Raw genomic sequence first — 19,153 nt, 5'->3', positions numbered from 1 at the left:
GGTTCATCATATTTATTAAAGAGCTTGCAGGTTATTATACTGTATGTCATACATATCCACTACACGTGAAAAGCCAGCCCTTTCCTTTTATACATTTAATTCATAGTATTTATTACAGCTTATTACATTCCAGACGCAATTATACACATTCTATTACCAATTTCCTCTTTGGTGTACAGTTTCCATGCCTTTATAGATATGACAATGTCAGTATATTTAACATTGTTTCAATGCACGTTTCAGACAAACGTGCGTTCAGTGACATAATCAGTTGAACACAATGTAAATAAATATCTTACTGTTCACATGCGTCATTTTAGTAGTTTGTCTTTTCAAAGGCCGCAAATAGGTATGCATGTAATTGCTGCTAATAAGAAACGCACACCTGCCCCCGAGGTCAAGATGAGCAATATCTTTGTGGCCGGAAATCCGAGTAAGAAAGCCAGGTGGACCCACATTGAATGGGAATAACTGACATTCGGAAATGAAGCGTCTGAAGTAGTTTTTCAAGGAAGGCGCTACAAGAGAACAACAGTGACCGAGAAAAAATTTGAAATGGCTTTTTCATACATTGCTGTCATCTGTGCACTTCTGTGCTGTGTCCGTTCGACAAGTAAGTGTATTCGAGTTTACATAGTTCAGTTATAACATGATAAAATGAAACCCGATGATCAATTAAATATGAAAACATTTGATTGTTAACGACAGTCTCTCAGTGTCTTTGTGTGTCACACCCCGCTTGTTGAAATGGGCTGTGATAATTGTATTTTATTATTGATATCTTAGAATTATGGATGGTGACGCATGTTATAACGATGAAATCCACTTATGTGAAATTTGAGCCAAACTATATTATTTAGGGCAACAATGTGTTTTTGTCTGCTATTATCAATTATATTTAATTAACCGAGCCATTAACATTAATAACAACATGCTCTTCGCATTTATCACAATATTTGGAGACAAACAAACTGGGAAAATGAAATACAGACAAAAATACCCAAGAAACCGCAGACTCCCTATGATTTTTAAATTTATGATACTGTAAAAATGGATTTAATTATAAAGTATTGTCTTCATTTATAGAAAGAGAATTGGCGCTACCAGTGTCGCGTGTTAACGTATTACCTGGAATAGACTATTGTCACTCAAATGACTAATCCGTGTCACCATTGGGATTTACAAATTGCAAAATGCCTGGATTTGATCAGGACATGCAAAAGTTTTATTCGTTATTTGAACAACATCCGTTACGATTAGACTTTTTCAAGAGGGCTGTGTTTGTGTCATGCAAATGAAAAATGTAAAGTCGTGTATTCTTGAAGGCAGTGTACTGAAACATTTGAATACACTGGAAATAATTCCTTGGAAGTGCACGTACTTTAGAGGAAAGAAAAGCAATATACGTACACAGTAAACAGATAGTATTTGGTCACATTCTGGGATGTGGGCTCAAATGTTTTCTGCCAAGAGTTGAATTAACACTGTTAAAGTTGAATTAACACGGGATATTTTACTGTGTGCCATGGAGGAATTGATAGGGCAAAATAGGATAAACTGGTTTTTCAAGACTGAGAATCTCAGGAGGTTTGTCCTTCACGCCCAAGGTTGAAACCAGATCTCACTGCAACAGAAACACGTACCCTGCTTACACACAATGTGCTATGATTTATTGAGAAAATATTGTTTACTATGAATTAAAAATGGCAGAGAGAGAGTCTGTCATTTCCCACATCATTTTAGATATTTCAAATGAAACTTCTGGCCATTTAATTCAACTGGATCTTAAGGACTTAAAACAGACTCCGTCCATTGTTTCAAAATTGGCACAGGTCCAAAAATGTATTAATAATACTTAGGAGTAGGGAGTCTTAGTATATAATATTTAATTACAAAAGTTATTCTGCAGATATACAGATGGGTGACAAATTAAAGGAAAAACCTGAATAAATGAGTGGAAAAACATAACAAATGCAGATGCCTTCATACAGGTGTACTGCATGATACAATTAAGCAATTAACATCTTATCATGCTTTGTGGCATGTATAAAAATTCTGAGCAGGCCCAATTGAGCTCGATTTTGGATCAAGATGGCAAGAGAAAAAGATCTAAGTGACTTTGAAAGAGGGTTCATTATTGGGTCGCAGATGGCAGGAGCTTCAGTAACAAAGACTGCTCAACTGGCTAGTGTCTGAGGTGCCTGAGAACATCAATGCAGGATGTGACCAGACTGTGTCAGTGAGAACAGTCCATCGACAGCTACATAGAGAATGATATTATAGTAGGATTGCAGTAAGATGAATGCAAGTTTGAGAGTTTAGTGGTGGTCTACAGAGATGTGGAAAAAAGTGATATGGTCAGATGTGTCATCCTTCACCATATTCTTGACAAGTGGGAGCACGCCACACATGCGGGCCTGAATGCTTGACCTATACAGTGAGGGGGTTTAGTGGCTCTGTTATGCTGTGGGGGGGATTTTCCTGGCATGGCTGGGGTCCCCTTAGAGGGACGGGTCACTGCAAATCAATACAAAGTTATTCTGAGTGATCACCTTTATCCTATGATGAAACATTTCAATCCTGTTGGGAGTAGTCTCTTCCAGAATGACAGTGCCCCCATCCACAGGGCACGAGGGGGCCCTGAATGATTTTATGAGTATGAAAATTATGTGAATCATATGCTATGGCCTTCGCAGTTACCAGATATCAACCCAATTGAACACCTAAGGGAGATTTTGGACCGACATGTTAGACAGCGCTCTCCACCACCATCATCAAAACACCAAATGAGGGAATATCTTTTGGATGAATGGTGTTCTATCCCTCCAGTAGAGTTCCAGAGACTTGCACAATCTATGCCAAGGCACACTGAAGCTGTTGTGGTGGCTTGTGGTGGCCCAACACCTTACTAAGACATTTTATGTTGTTTTTTTTTATAAAATGTGTGACCGGTCTGTAGTTTGAAGCATGAAGGACCTCTATGGAAGGAAAGGAAATATTTTTGGGCTCACAATGGAGTGCTATCTGAATTTTAAATAATATTTTCACAAAAACTACAGTTTGATATCATGCAGACAATTAGCCTACAGTAAATGGGATGAACAGCCTGTACTAATAATTAAAAAATGTTCTTCCTCCCTTATGTCCATATGCTGTGTCCATATGCTGCTTAAAAGTAGTCATTTCAGCTCTGTTTTCAATATAACATGCTATGGTATGGTCTCAAAGTTAAAACACTGGTTTTGAACTGGCTTGCAAGACCTTTTGATTTCTGAAATATTCATTCATAAAACATAAATGCACCATCACAGGCAATGCACTAGTGTGGCCCCTAGTGGCATTGTGGAGCAGTGATTAAGTGCTTGGCCTGTAACCAGAGAGATGGCAGTTGAAAACTCCCAGATGATGTGCAGAACCTGAGTTTATTAAACAAAATATTCATCTGTATAAATAAATGCTCTGTAACGCGTAAAAGAAGCTATGTCATCTTGGATAGAGGTTTTTACATGACACATTATAAATCTTCCATCAGTGACCTTTTTTCTCAGTACATGAAAGGTAGTTGGGATTCCTATGAGCAGAGAGGAAAACAGGATTGCAAGGGACTGGACATGAATGTAATGTAATGAATGTGAAGTCATCAGATGTAGGAAATGGTTGGTATTTTTTCGAAACCATTTACATTTGTATATTTATTCAATACCCCCTTTTGAGGTGGGAGAACATAGACCAGCAAATGTCTCCTCGGGGTGTCTGGACAGTTATCATGACGACGGGCAACTGGAACAATCATCCTGCATTGGGCTGATTTATTGGGCTTTATATTTTATTGTTTCTTATTTGTATGATAGTGCTTCTAGTGGTGTGATTTCAGTGTGTATGTCAGCTCCCCTTTGAAAAGACCTGTCCGTCTCAATGAGGCATCCTGGTTAAATAAAGCGCATGTAAAATTAAAAAAATTTTCCTTTGTTACTTTCGCAGTTTTATCAGTGGACCAAATTCCTCACATCATACCGCATGAAGTGATCGGCCGTCTGACCAGCACTTCCTTTGTGCTGAGCCAACCTCTCTGTTATTTCAACAATCAGAGGCAGCTTCCTTGCACTGTCAACACATGTGAGATATGGTCCGTCATTGCCTCTGGCTCAGGTGGGTATAGATGTCCTGTTCCAGACGCAAATTGTATCATTAGACATGTCTGCAGCTGATTCCTGCATGTCATCCCTTTCATTGTCATCTCATTGAGTATTTCTTAAATGCATAATTTTGAGCAAGTAAAATGCATTTGGATGCCCATATTCAATTGTTTCATAGTATTGTACACTTCTCCCCACCCATGTGTGAACAGGTGTGCACCAGTTTGACACAGACAAGGTCACTGAGGCATCAAAGATCCTCAGCGCTTCGCCGTACCCGGACGCCTTCCGAGGTGAGGGGCAGAAAAGGTATTACATCACCAAGCTGGGCGTCCCGAGGGACTTCCCCTGCGGCAACCTGCCAGGGATCAGGTACTTTAAAGTGGGGGCTGATGGGAACTGCTCCACCACCAACTGCAACGGGATCCTGCCCGCAGGCTACACTGTCAGGTAACCCCTGCATCTTTTCCCAGCATGCATCAGTCTACCGCACTGTGTCCTTGGCATGTCAAAGTGCTGTAGCTAAGCAAGCACAGGCTTAGTTAGTACCTTGGTGTTGGTGGGCCAGTAGGCAGCACTTTTACCTCTGGATGGATTAGAAAATATAGAAAATTGAAGGGGGTTACTATGCTGTAAGATGAAGATGCCTTCCTTCAGATGAGATCTTAACATGAGGTCCTGACTCACTGTGGTCATTAAAACCTTTGAACTGTCTGCTTAACCAAATGACGGACCACATTTGATTTAAAAGCAATCTAATTGGAAAAAACTTGTGGGTTAAACATCTCATGGCACTTTTTGAAAGAGTAGGGATTTTACCCTTGTTAACGGCTGTTTTGAAAACAAACAAAAAACAATTTGCACATCTGTCTGATAAAATTACAGAAACTATGAACTGTTGCAGAACTCCCTAATGGGTGGAAATGTTTTTTTTTTTTCAGAGTAAAGTACATCCTTATTGATCCAGTGACGAAAATGGTGGCCTCTGAGTCAAAATGGTCAATCCCCATCATTCTTATGACATGTAAAGTTCTTTTATTCTTCACATTTTTAATTAGCCTAGGAACATACAGATGGGTGACGGGTTAAAGAAAAAACCTGAATAAATGAGTGGAGAAACATAACAAATGCAGATGCTTCCATACAGGGGTACTGCATGATACAATTAAGTAATTAACATCCTATCATGCTCTGTGCCATGTATAAAAATGCTGGCCCAGTTGACCTCCATTTTGGATCAAGATGGCAAGAGAAAAAGATCTAAGTGACTTTGAAAGAGGGTTCATTATTGGGGCACGGATGGCAGGAGTTTCAGTCACAAAGACTGCTCAACTGGCTAGTGTTTCAATACAAAGAGTGACTAAAGGGACATGCATTTAGATCTATGGGAAAGACATCAGTAAATAGGGTCGGAAATGTTGGTCATGCATTAGTTTGATATATAAGGCAAAACAGAAGAGAAACTCTTCCTCAGGTGCCTGAGAATATCAATGCAGGATGTGATCAGTCTGTGTCAGCAAGAACAGTCTATCGACAACTACATAGAGAGGGATATTATAGTAGGATTGTGGTGCATAAACCCCTTACATTACAAAAACGAATCCACATTTGAGAGCTCAGTGGTGCAAAAGCACTGGTTTTACAGAGATGGGAAAAAAGTGACCTGATCAGATGAGTCATCCTTCACCATATTCTCAACAAGTGGGCGAGTGTGTATCCGGTGGCTCTGTTATGCTGTGAGGGGAATGTTCCTGGCACGGTTTGGGTCCACTTGTCCCCTTAGAGGGAGAGGCCACTGCCAATCAATACAAAGTCATTCTGAGTGATCACCTTTATCTTATGAAAAAACATTTCTATCCTGGTGGGAGTGGTCTCTTCCAGGATGACAATGCCCCAAACCATAGGGCACGAGAGGGCTCATGTCCATTGTAGTCACCAGATCTCAACCCAGTTGAATAACCACCACCACCATCAAAACACCAAATAAGGGAATATCTTTTGGATGAATGGTGTTCCATGTCTCCAGTAGAGTTCCAGAGACTTGTGGAATTAATGTCAAGGTGCACTGAAGCTTTTGTGGCGGGTCGTGGTTGCCCAACATCTGACTAAGACACTTGTTGGCTTTTCCTTCAATTTGTCACCTGTCTGTATATTGTTCTATTCAAATTTGTGAAATTCAAAGTATTTTGCTGGGCAGCATTCTTGGGAGGCTCTCCTTTTAGACTCTAAGGAAAGTTATGTTTACACAGCTTCTCCACCGAGGAGAGCCCTGAGTACTGCCCTTTGGTTGGTATGATCTAATTTCATCTATTTGAGGAGGGTCCACTAAGTTTGTTTCACAAAATGCAAGCAATCTGAAGACTGCTGTTACAGACCAAGAATTACTGAAAATGTTGTAATTATTAAAATCTTTTATGTAAAAAGGGAAAATAAACAAGAATGGTATTCTGAAATGCGAGATCAACAGTATTTTGTTAATGTCATTTTGGTATACAGTTTGTTATGTTCTGAGAACATAAAAAGTGTATTATAGCTAGTTGCACTTAGCAAAGAATAGTTAAAAAAATTGTATCATGCCATAACTTAAAGTGTTTTGATATTGTCTATCATTACTACTACTGCGGGAGATATGAAACACATTCTTAAAGCAGCCCACGTTTCAGGGCTTTATTTAAGTAATTATATTCCTTTTACAAAAGCAAGTATAAGTCGCTGAGATCATATTCCACGCTCATGCCAGCTCATTACCAAATTTCTGTTGTATTTGTGTGTGCGTGCGTGTGTGTGCGTGTGTGTGTATCCCTGTGTGCACACCTGTATGTATGTGTCAAAATCCACAGCCAGGAACAGCTCCTCCATTGATGTGTCGACATGGAAACGCTCTGGGGCGATGGTCGTGATCACAGTCATCCTTTCCTGCTCAATGGCGGTGCTGACGCTGCTGCTGGTAGCTGTGTTGCTGGGCTGGTGAGTCACTGGGGTCTACATCTCAGTCCAGCTCTCTCATGCAGCCATGTCTATCCACTCTTCACGTGGACGACAACAATGCTGTCTGAGGAGCCGGTTCCTAATTTCCTTAACGGGAAATAAAATTGGGCACCTCTGATGAAAGCAAAAACTCTACCAATTACAACTGCAGAAGCTTTGCGTTCTGTGTAAAATTTTCCATTTTTCCATATTTGTTTAATTGAACAAATTGAACAACTGAAACTTCAATGAAGAGTACAGGGTGATCTGGCTGAAAAATAAATAGGTATACATTTTGCAATTGTGAAGATCCATTTCGTTTTGGCCATGCATTGATATAAAGCAGTATTTTTGTGTTTGCTCACTAACTTTTGCAAATGAAGGCGTTGCCTTTTCTCTGACATTTAATTTCTTATAGTACATTAACACAGTTTTTAATACAGTATGTGACTCTCTCATGGATCCATTGGCTGAATTAAAATAATATATAATGTTGTATAGTTTCAAAATGTGGTTCTTTTTTAAAAACTTAACATATCTTTCCTTAAATTACCTTTTAAATTTTTTTTTTAGTTAATCTTTATTTTACCAGGAATGATTCCCTTTGAGATTCCAAGCACTCAGACAATGATTTTACAGTGCTCAGTACTCCTGTCAGTAAAACATTTGCATTTAGTGATCAAGTAGTCCTTATTCCTGTTTTTATAGTCTTCCATGTTTATAAAATATTTTGTTAAAATGATATTGCAGTACACCAGAATGAGGGTGCAAAATTTTTAAAAGCATTTTCTTTAAAAGCAGTGCAGGTTTGAGGAATGATGTACATGATTAATGATTTTCTGAAAATCTTGAATAAAATAAAATAAAATAATGCTGCAATTGGGGGGGGGGGGGGGGGGGGGCAATCACTCAATGTCGCAAATACAGTACTGGCAATAATTACGAAAACACTGTGCTTAAAGAAGTTTAGTATTCTCAGTGGCGATTTTAGCATGGCTTTTCTGGTGGGGCAGTTTTGTATGACGTCACCATCACAAAAAATAAAAGTAGCCAATTAGTCTACGGTAGGCCTATGCTGTTATATGGACTGCGCTGTAAGTGCCAGGGAGCAGAAAAATTTCCAAACTGAATAATAAAATAAAGACTCGTTCAAACTTGAACTTAAGAAACTTCAAAAATTAAATTAAAACCACACTTGACTTGAAATTGAAAACTTTATCTAGATAGAATGAGAGCACCTCTCATTCTAGCTATGAGGGTGGGCGGGGGGGGTGTATCGAGCAGCGCGAGCACACACATACACACAAAGGAAATTACTCCAAAACAGCACTATAAGGATTGAGAGTCAAGTGTATTATATTTATACACGCCAATTTCACCACTGAATTACTATTTTGTATTAAATATAAAATACATTATGCCACAACGTTCAGATGTTATGATAATCAAGCACCACCGCGTCATCTTTGGTGGGGCACTGCCCCACATGGCCCTCATGTAAAAACGCCCCTGAGTATTCTTAAAACTTCGATCTGTGCACATTCTTCTATTGTCATTTCTCTGAGCCATTTTGCGTATGTGAAAATATATTCTTGACCAAGTGGTAACAACATTATGTGACCACGAGTAATTTGAAATGAAGTACACAAGCCGTTTTCGTTTCATGAATATTATCATTTTATGGGGAAAATACTGGAATAAGAAATAAATGTTTTTGCTGATTAAGAAATGTCCAACAGTAAGACACATTAGATTACTGCATTATGTGGGTATGAACGAATACATATAGGAAGGTGTAGTGATCGTTATTGGTTTAACACAAATGCTAATTATTTCTTAATTTTATTATATGTTGATATTTACATGTACAGCTACGAGACTGCAATTCTGATGCTCAAGGTCTTTCAAACATACACAAATCAGCCTCATATATATTCCTGAGTAGCTGCAGATCAGTGATAGGCTCTCTGAATGGTATTCATGAAGCTTGTATCTGCAAAGCATTAAAAAAAACATATTGCATTTATTATGCCAAAAAGAAATTGTTGCAAAATATTGCTTTAATCTTCATAATCTATTTGTAAATGCAGTGTTTACATAATTTGGGCCGGTGCAGTGCTGTTCATATTCATATGAAAAAAACATACATGTGTATATTCCTAATCGGGTCTACAAAAAAATAAAAATAAAACAAACAAACAGATTTTTAGTGAGTTTTTCCATTTTTTTAAATTTGTTGAACACCTTAGCACCACATTCTGGTTTAACCAGGCCAGTTCTTTACAATTGGGTCTCTGTATGGTCTTGTAAATGCGCAAACCAAGTTTCATCACTTTTTGTTAAACTTATTGGAATTATTAGCATTTTGGTAAAAAGGCACACCAACATGCATTATTCATTGGCTTACTGCATGCACATTTTTAACCATATCAGCTTTGTTTATGTTGGTATTTATGAGCTTTGAATTGATGATGTTTGCTATACATTTCATGCATAGCATCTATAGGAGGAGATGGATGTTTTTTGAAAAAATCAAAATAATGGAAAATCGAACCTCACTCACCTTTTGTAGTAGGGATTTGTTCTATGAAGGAAACCAACGAGGCAGCTTTGCCCAAGCTGCTAAAATAAAAATCTATGGAATAATAATAAAACCAAGAAATACAATATGGTTCCAGCAACTTCGTTACCTGGCCCCCTAAAGACTAATTTATGAAAACTAATTAACCAAATATCTGTTTAAATTCAACAAGCCTAACTGCCCCATGCTTACCATGAAGGACGTCCTTTGGGGAAAATAGCAACATGACAATGTTTTCTTCTCTTTTCCACAGTGTAGGATCTGTTCGGGGGAGGCATGACATCACCACAGATCCGAAATCCTTCAGTGAGCGAGGCTTCAGCACCATTGGAATCTACTCTCAGACTCCGGGCAATGCACTCAGACCACGACTCATTTAAGATCATGTGACAATGCCCAGCCCAGGGGTGACAACACAGCAGACATTTCTAACCTAGACAAGGAGAGAAAGGTCATATAATGATGATATTGATTCATTCCTTTCATTGGCTGCTTTTCAAGGATCTCAAAGTACTTTACAGTGTGGGGTAACTCATCACAACTACAACCATTTTTATCCCACACCTGGGTGATGCTCAGCAGCCATTTTAGATCAGGACTCTCATCAGCTGAGGTAAAGAGATAAGAGCTAATTTAACCAATTATGCATTTCAGTTTCTTATTAAGTCCTCATAATCTAGTGTGAATCTTTACTTTCCCTTTGCACCTGAAATCAACCTTGATGTTTATGAAATATAAAGTGATGTACTGTTGCTGCTCACCTGAAGGTGTTAATGACTGTGACACAATGACCTTTTACCCCATGGTGTGTCATTACAGTTCACCTGCTCTTGAGCACCTACTATATTTGTTTCTGATGTATGTGTGGAAAAAGTCTAAGTTTATTTTAGATCAATTGGAACTCTTTCATTTTTATCAAATAAATCCACACTTTCCCGTTGCTTTTCTGAATTGATCTAGATTTCTGTTGTCTAGATGATCTATTGTTCTGATAGTCGTATTCAAATAGTGTTTTGGCCAATATTTAGGGGTTCAAGTCCGAAGGGCTGAAACCCTATTGTTTTTGCTTTTGTGTTGGTTTATTATTAATCTTCTTCAGAAATATTTGTGCAAATTCCCGTGAGATGGTAAATGGTAGAGACATGAAATTCTGCCCATTGATTGGAAGTTGTGTGCAAGTGCTGCCCAAGAAATATGACCCCAATCGACCTGATGGTGGCGCTATAATTAAAGGTCAAAATTCTGAACTTTGACAAGTCATAACTCCTACGCCGTGAGTCCGATTTACACATAACTTCCTACAGACATCCATCTATCCTCACTCTACAAATTTGCCGATTTCCGCCATTTAGAATTTTTTGAAAAACACATTTTTGACATCTCTTCCTAAACCGTAGGTCTGATTGCTACCAAATTTTCTGTGGATCATTACTGGACCAAGCTTATCAAAAGTTTGTTGATATCTTATTGCGTTTTGAAGCTATTGACCAATGAACTTCAAAAGGACGTGGCTCAGCACATAAATAGACCAAAGTCAACAATCGTTGGGCCAAACATCACAAAACTTGCAGGATATGTCTACATAAGTACCTGAAAAATACCCTGAATGTTCCATTCAAATCGACCACTAAGGGGTGCTAGAAATGCAAAACATGGCCGTGGCATAACACAAATCAGACTATAAATCAAAAATTGTTTGTCCAATCATTACAAAACTCGCAGGATATGTTTCATAACACTGTTGAACCACGTGTGTAAAACTATTTTGAAATCGCCCAATAGGGGGCACCACCAGTCTACAAGCAAAGGTTGAAGGTCAAAACTCCTACGCCGTGAGTCCAATTTACACGAAACTTGCTACAGACATCCATCTATCCTCACTCTACAAATTTGCCTCAAGAACCATTAATTAACTGACTTTAAGAGAGAGAGTTACTGACTGAGTGAGTTAGTGACATTGCCGGTCATAAAGGTGCTTCACATCTAAAAATGACCATTCAAGAATGTAAATTGGAACTGGATTTTGCTCGAATGAGTATATATGGGTATATCCTGCTATTATGTGACACCTCGAGTGTACCAGTAAAATAAATAACAATTACAAACATAAATATACACATTAACTGTAAGTGTGTTGAAGGCTCCCTTTTCCCAAACCTCCCATTAAATAGTTTTCATGCAGACACAATCAAACTGTCATTTATTTATTTAGTTCTTGTATGATATGATGACTATTTTTCTTATAGTTCTTGTATGGCATGATGATGATGGTCCTATGCTACTGTTAGTTTGTTGTGCAATTAAAACCTTTTCATTCATTCATTGAGAATGAACATATTGTGTCAAGTCAAATTCCTTGTTTGTATAAATGGACTTGACTATTACAGTTACTCTGATTCTGACTAGTTCTTATTGCACTTTGCAGCTTTCACCTTCTAACGGTCCGTGTTGGCTTGAACCCCAGAATCGCGGCTTGCGGCTATATTTTACTTTGATTTTGTTACTTTGATTGAAATCTATACAGCATTTTGCTTTACAAATGGCCAATGGCAAAGCAAAGTACTTTATTTATTAGAATTGTTGAAGCAAAGAGTTATAGACATGTGAGTATCCACACTTTTTTTATTGTAAAGTTATTTAGCTCAAGTGGGTTATGCTTGAGTTTGTGCTTTAATTATTTCATTTCTTTTGTGTCTTGAGAGAAGCTATCGCATAATGCCCTTTGAAATAAAATCAAATCTACATCATGTTTGTCTTATAAATTTTCCACTTTCAGTGGACGTATTCCAATTATTTTAATTATATCTGAAGCCAATGGTTCGCTGAAAATGGTAGATATTTAGTATGAGAAACAAGTTCAAGTCAGCTCTCAGGTAAATTTCCTGATCTGCTTAAGTAGTCCTTTCCACATCCATTCCTTTCTTCTTGGACAGCCTAAAAAGAACTTTGGTGGTTGTCCAAAAAGATTATCCAATAAGGGGGTTGTCCAATAAGATTGTTCAATAAGGTGGTTGTCCAATAATGTCCAATGAACACATGAACTCACAATCTGTTCTATTATTGAAGCCGAGTATTTGTATTTCATTGTCATAGCTGTCAAGATATATGTTTAGCTGAGAAGTATTTGTTTTGCCAAGTCACCAAATATTTTGAGACTATAATCATTCATTTGAAAGCTGGTTTTATTGGCAAAATGGGTGAACTATTAGGTGAACTATGTGAACTATTACTTAGTGTCAACAATGTTATCTGTTGTAAACTGTTAGGAAAAAATTGAAAGAAGATCAAGCATGACATTTTTAAAAAATCAAACGTTGCATTAAAAAAACTAATCCTATGCTTTCCCCTGTTAAAAGTTTGTATGAAACCTTATATTCTCAAAATATGGGAAATTCAAGGGCTGAATGTCTTTATTTAATATCTATTCATTACTAATCATTATTAATAATAAACATTTACTCTATTTAGTAATTACATTGTTCAAAACTGAGATGTGAAGATTCACTGATCCAGTGGTTACTTTACTTCTCAATATGAAGAGACTAAGACATTGTATGGCCATAATTGTTAGAGACAAAACAAAAAGAGACTATATAGGTATATTTTTCTACCTTTAAGGCAATCTTGTGTTGTACATTTGACAGAAGAGTTATAATCTACTTTTAAAAAACTGCCTGCATTTTACCTGAAATGTATCGCACCGTTTAAAATGCTATATGGAACTGCATAACATTAACCGATTCAAAATACAACGTAGTTGATGAATATTAAGCGACCTGCACTGTAAATTGTTGTGAAGGTTCGCGCCTGGCAGCAGTATTTTTTTTTTTTTAAACTACATTTCCCATCAACATCGCAAAATACTATTACGTCATAATGTGACCTGCCCAATGCCATTTCGAAAGCTGCAATCAGTGTGTTGTGATTGGCGTAGATTTACATTCGGTCTACTGTCTGAATTCCGTGCTTGAAGGCAAGAACGTCTGTGTTGTGGAATGATTACTACGAGACTGCAAGTCACCTATTCTCTGTATACTTGTCTTTTGGGGAAAACAATCACATCAGCAACCTGTTTTCAGAAAAGGATAAAATGTTGCGCGTCTCGCTTTGAAAGTGAGTTAACAGGCGATTTGTTGACATTTTACAGCAAGACACTTAGTAAACATTTCTTCAAGCAATAAATCGCTCGGATTCATACAAATGGCAAAGCGAAGTACTTTATTTATCAGAATCGTTGAAGCGAAGAATTTACCGGTTAAAGACATGTGAGTATCCACACATAATTTTATTTCGAAGTAATTTAGCTAAAGTGGGATGTTTGATTTTGTACTTTAATTCATTATTTTATTGATCTTGTGTCTTGAAGCTATTCGAAGCTATCATGTAGTGCCCTTTGAAATAAAATCAAAGATACATCACGTTTTTCTTCATTAAAATCTTTGGGGTATGTCCACCGAAAGTGGAAACTTAGACTTTACCTGAAATCACTTAAACATTAATGAAGCAGTTTAGTCCACTTAGGATATTCAGGGTTATTTGCTACCGTTTTAAATTGTATTGTAAATGAGGAGCATTCACATCTTCGTCTTCCATCAGTATAAAACTGATTGATATAATCCCAGTCACTGAAAGCCCTCTATTGAAAGATATATCAGTTAACAGACAATATTACCCAGCATATATATGTGTATAATTTTCAGAAAACTTTAAAAATAGAATTCAGCATTATATTTATCTCTTGTTTTGATTTTATATTTGGAGCTATTTTCAGGTTGAGACATTGGTGCTGAATATCAAAAGGCCATTATCTGGGTCATTGAAAATGCACAATCCAAATGAAATGCTTTGTGAGCACGGAATATGTCATGAAAATGAGTACAATTAGAAGTTTCTTTGTATATCTTTTTTTTTTTTTTTTGGGAGGGGGGGATCAAATAATATGGAGACCAGCTCATTACACTCCTGGAGAGCAGGGAAAGAGAACTGGAGGTCACACAGGAAAAGAGGATGTACAAAATAAGCTTTTTGACATAAGAACGATTTACAAAGTGGTCAGAAAAAACTTCTGTAATTAAAACTCTTCCAGCTACCACAAAGAATCAATGAAAGGAACTGCAGTACAAGAAAAGTTAAGCATGTAGTCCTTCATCAGTGGATACACAGAAAAAAATAATTGGTCTTCATAGTTATAAATCATGAATGTCTGAAAAAGGAATATAAGTAAACTGATATAAACGGTTTAGTCTTGTACTTATTACTTAGGAAAGTAGCCGGTCGATTTGGTCAAAGAAAGCTGTTTTGGAGAAGGATCGGAATTGTATCTAGCATCACCCACAGAGCTTGATTTTATTTATGAGAAGGTAGCAAGGTACGAGACACACAGAGATGGAGATGTCGCAGAGCGCGATGAAGGAGCTGGAAGCAATATGCACTCAGATGTGGGAAGTTTAAAGTGGTGTGAAAGCATTCGGGGGGTGACAGTCATCATGTTGAAAACCTGAATCCTGACAACCAAAAGGGAGGAATGAGAGTGATAAGTGCATCATCAGTGTTGAAGTGATGGGAGCAGACACAGGAATCAATCTGGAGATCCATAGAACAGGTGTACAGAAACAGAAAATTTGACATAAAGGAAACCATTGGTGTGCAGGTGATCAGTACTGGGGTCAGTTCACTTTGAACAATACATTTCATTTCAACTGATTTCTCTATTTACTGAATGGAACTGAATTGATCGGAACTGTCGAGGTGATATTTGCTATCTGTACTGTATATGAAATAAGCTAATTGTGACCCCCCCACCTCCACCCCCCTTTTTTTGCACAATAATCTAATTTTTACAGTACAGTTTTGAACTGTTATTGGGTCAGATAAGATAAGCATATAGCATATACTTTAAATGGGTCCAGTTGTTTACTGAGAAGATTGAAAGAATTGATTTACTGGACAGCGTTTTAAAATAGCAGAAACTACAAATGCCAGCCAACCAGACCAATTGAATGTCAGGCATATACCAGGAATGTGTCAAACAAAAGATGAATTGTTTAGGCTGAGGTATACTGTGAAGTGCATCATGACAAATTCTTTGTAAAATGTACTATATAAATACATTTAATGTGACTGTATTTGAATTGGTGATACCATTCTACGTCTAAGAGCCAATATTGGATTGTGTTCTCGGTGGTTATCAAGAAGTACAGGGGCTGTTTTAGTACAGGGGATACAGATTGTTAAGATTTGGTAGTTGTACCTGTATACATTGTGGCATACAAATCCTCTACTATCAAATATTACTGTCTATATACATGTAATTTCCTGCGACATGTGTCCCACCTTAGGGCTTGTATATTTTAACATGAAAAGAAACAGGGCAAGAGGTGTTAAAGCTTTTATTAAAGAATGAAGTTGGTGAAACCAAAACTAAAATGAAACAAAATAGACTTATAGCTGACACTAAAGAAAAAGTTCGTAAAATCAAACTGACTTCATTTTGACCTACCTTTCTTTCAACTGTGGCAAGAGGACTTTACTAGGGCATGGCTTCTGAGATGGTTCTGACCGTAGCCTGTATAAAAATAGGTTCTGACACTGCAAACATGTCAGATGAAACCCAGGCGTTTCCTCACAGGACCACTGGAACTTTGTGTCACGTCTGTTTATCAAACACTGGCTGACCCTTTTGTAAAACGCATAGTCTACTAACCGAATATGTGCAAAGTAAAGTAATCCGTCAAAAGTAAACTGAGCACATTCAGACACATGGGCACGCGCGCATGCACGCGCACGCATATTTGATTGCCATTTTTAAGAGCACTCACTGAGCTTGCATGTGCATGGTTAATTTAATATTAATCAATGTATTATAACTCATATAGAGATACTATCTAGTGGAAAAGCTAGAAACTGATGATAACATATATTTTTCGTTTCCCATGAATCATTTAATCGTGTAATGGGTTTTTTAAATGTATTTTATAGTTGGTAAACCGTACGTAAAATCGGATTATAAGTGTCGTTTACGTACTTAAAAAGCTAACAGGGCACATTAACACTGGTCAAGGTAATATAAATATTTACTAAGATTTGTTTGTAAATGCAACTGCGAACCATGAAAATAGCATTTCTTGCGCAATTTCGACGCGTGTGTCACACCCACTTTTCGACGGGAAACGTAGGCTAGTTTATTTACAATTCACAACAGTTTTTGTTAAATTGGTCCCATTGTGGTCGCGAACAACCATTAAGCCTTCGTGGAAACCTTTTTCATTCCCCGAGATGTGAATTTAAGGTTATAGTAAGATGATTACATGCGCAATCATCGTGCAAACGTTTCTTGTTGGGTAGGGCAAAATATTCGTCTGGCGTGACTCATAAGTTGCCGCTATCGCTGTGTTGCAGGTGGCGCACGAAAGAAGACGTGGTTAAACTGACAAATGCATGGCGGTATTTGATGTTGCACCTGATTCTTGCAGAAGCAGGAGTTCCAATTACAGCGATAACCACAGGCAGAATTGAATCACCAGAGGTCTCATTTGGTAGTTAAAAAGGGTTGATAAGAATCTCTGTAGTGGCTTCTCAATAAGTCAGCGGTATTGATTGGACGTTCCAATCCATATCGATGGAAGTTCTCTCTCAGTCCTCTTTATTTTTTAAATCATCTTATTTTTTAAATTATAGCTTACAGGAAATCTATGACACATGCACTCACTGCGTCGTATAGGTAGGTGCACACAATTTGTATTACTTGACAAAATATATGTTTACAGTTGCCGCCAGTATACATCACCTTCATTGTCTTCAGTATACATCACCTCCATTGCCTCCAGTATACACCGATCAGCCATAACATTAAAACCGCCTGCATAATATTGTTTAGGTCCCCCTCGTGCCGCCAAAACAACTCTGACCCGTCGAAAGTTAAAATCATCTGGAAATATTTCACCCTCTAACAATATCTTAGCTTTTTATTGCAACTAATAATGTTACCAATAGTGTAATAATGTAATCCATTTCAAATGTTTTATGTAATAAAAACCAATAATGTAATAAGTAGTAGTAGTGTACTTTATTGATCCCAGGGGGGATTTGCACTGCTGCAGCATCAAACAAAGTACCACAAAGTAACACAATCAGATACAAATTTACAGTAGATACAAAATATCAGATACAAATATACAGTAGATACAAATATATACAGAAATACAAATATACCAGAGGACACCTTCAGAGTCCATGCTGACGGGTCAGAGCTGTTTTGGCGGCACGAGGGGGACCTACATAATATTAGGTAGGTGGTTTTAATGTTGTGGCTGATTGGTGTACATCAATTGTGGTATCATTTATATTCACTTGATATAAATGTACAGGCCGAAGAGAGGAAAACTGAAAATAATTTCAATTTAGTGTGAATTGGAGCTTGACGTGTAGTTTTCTGGGAAAAAAGCTTTTTAAACTAAGCCCCCAGGGAAATCCTTTCCCTGGTGGTTTCACTGCTCCTCAAAGCCAGTTTTTCCTGACCCTCATCTCCCCCTGGTGACATGACCTTCCCCAATCTGTCAAGGAGGCACTTTTATTGGCTGTTTTCTGCCAACATCCAAAAACTCATATTTTCAAATGACACTGTTTCTGTTTAACCATTTAAAGTGTTTCTGTCTTAAAAAGCCAAGCAAACAAACAAACAAAAAAAAAAAAACGAAGCCTCTCCCTTTACCATGCAGTTTTTGGGGTGTTTGCTTACCATGTGAAATGCGTTCCTGTAAGTCACTTTGGCTGAAAGTGTCTGGTGAAAGTAATTTGTAATTGTAAGCTGAAAGTGTTTGGTTGAACAAACCATGCATGTACCGATTCAGTAGCCCTTCTAAAGCTGATTTTTATGAATGTTTGTTTTGCTAAACCATACACACTAGGTACCCTTTAAACAAAGCCCCAGATGTTAAGAGGAAACACAGATAAGAAAAGCGTTACTACTCCGATAGTGAATATTGTTATTGCTAAAGCCTTTACACATCAATGCTATAGCCATTGAGGAGTGACAGCTACCAATTCATGGGTGCTAATCGCTTTTCTGTTGTTGGTGCAGTAGGTGGGGTGGGTGCACTCTGATACAGGGTTCTGCTTAGACACATAAGTGCATAGTGAACAACCGATTTAAGGATGATAGTTGGGAAGGCAACGTTATGTGCTATATTTCTGAATTCATCTGGAATTCAGGTGCGTTCAACATTTTTAATGTTATGTGCAATTAGTTTGCATGTTTGTACTGAATATGCTGTTTTGAGGCCCTGAAAGTGTACATAGGCTATGTTTGACCTGGTTTTAGAATAGTTCATGCTAGATTTTTTGGATCATCTGAAGTAAATTATGAAGCCCCACTATGTGCTGTTTACACTACTGCAGGCACTGCATACATCTGGTCAACTTCATCCCCGTCTGAGTTAGCCATTAAACCATAATCAAGCCTTAAGTAGGA

General features: G+C 37.7%; 2 protein-coding genes across 2 annotated transcripts in view; both read left to right on the top strand.

The window, feature by feature from the left end:
- The first annotated feature begins 136 nt into the window (after positions 1-136).
- On the top strand, positions 137-12,017 carry upk3b (uroplakin 3b). The gene is made up of 6 exons (XM_064352165.1): positions 137-613; positions 3,982-4,149; positions 4,349-4,586; positions 5,078-5,160; positions 6,977-7,103; positions 9,938-12,017. Exons 1-6 carry the CDS (start codon positions 556-558, stop codon positions 10,062-10,064), a joined length of 801 nt encoding a protein of 266 aa, XP_064208235.1. The 5' UTR covers positions 137-555; the 3' UTR covers positions 10,065-12,017.
- Positions 12,018-13,619: 1,602 nt separating this feature from the next.
- Positions 13,620-19,153, top strand: part of rasa4 (RAS p21 protein activator 4) — a 31,073-nt gene continuing 25,539 nt past the window's right edge. Inside the window, exon 1 of the mRNA XM_064352159.1 lies at positions 13,620-13,949. Coding sequence (XP_064208229.1) covers positions 13,885-13,949 — 65 coding nt within the window. The 5' untranslated portion in view covers positions 13,620-13,884. The remainder of the gene's footprint in view (positions 13,950-19,153) is intronic.

This window comes from Anguilla rostrata, chromosome 9, assembly GCF_018555375.3.
Source record: "Anguilla rostrata isolate EN2019 chromosome 9, ASM1855537v3, whole genome shotgun sequence".
In the NCBI taxonomy this organism is placed as follows: domain Eukaryota; kingdom Metazoa; phylum Chordata; class Actinopteri; order Anguilliformes; family Anguillidae; genus Anguilla; species Anguilla rostrata.
The sequence above is the reverse complement of the archived record's forward strand: the minus strand, read 5'-3'. Positions and strand labels throughout refer to the sequence as shown.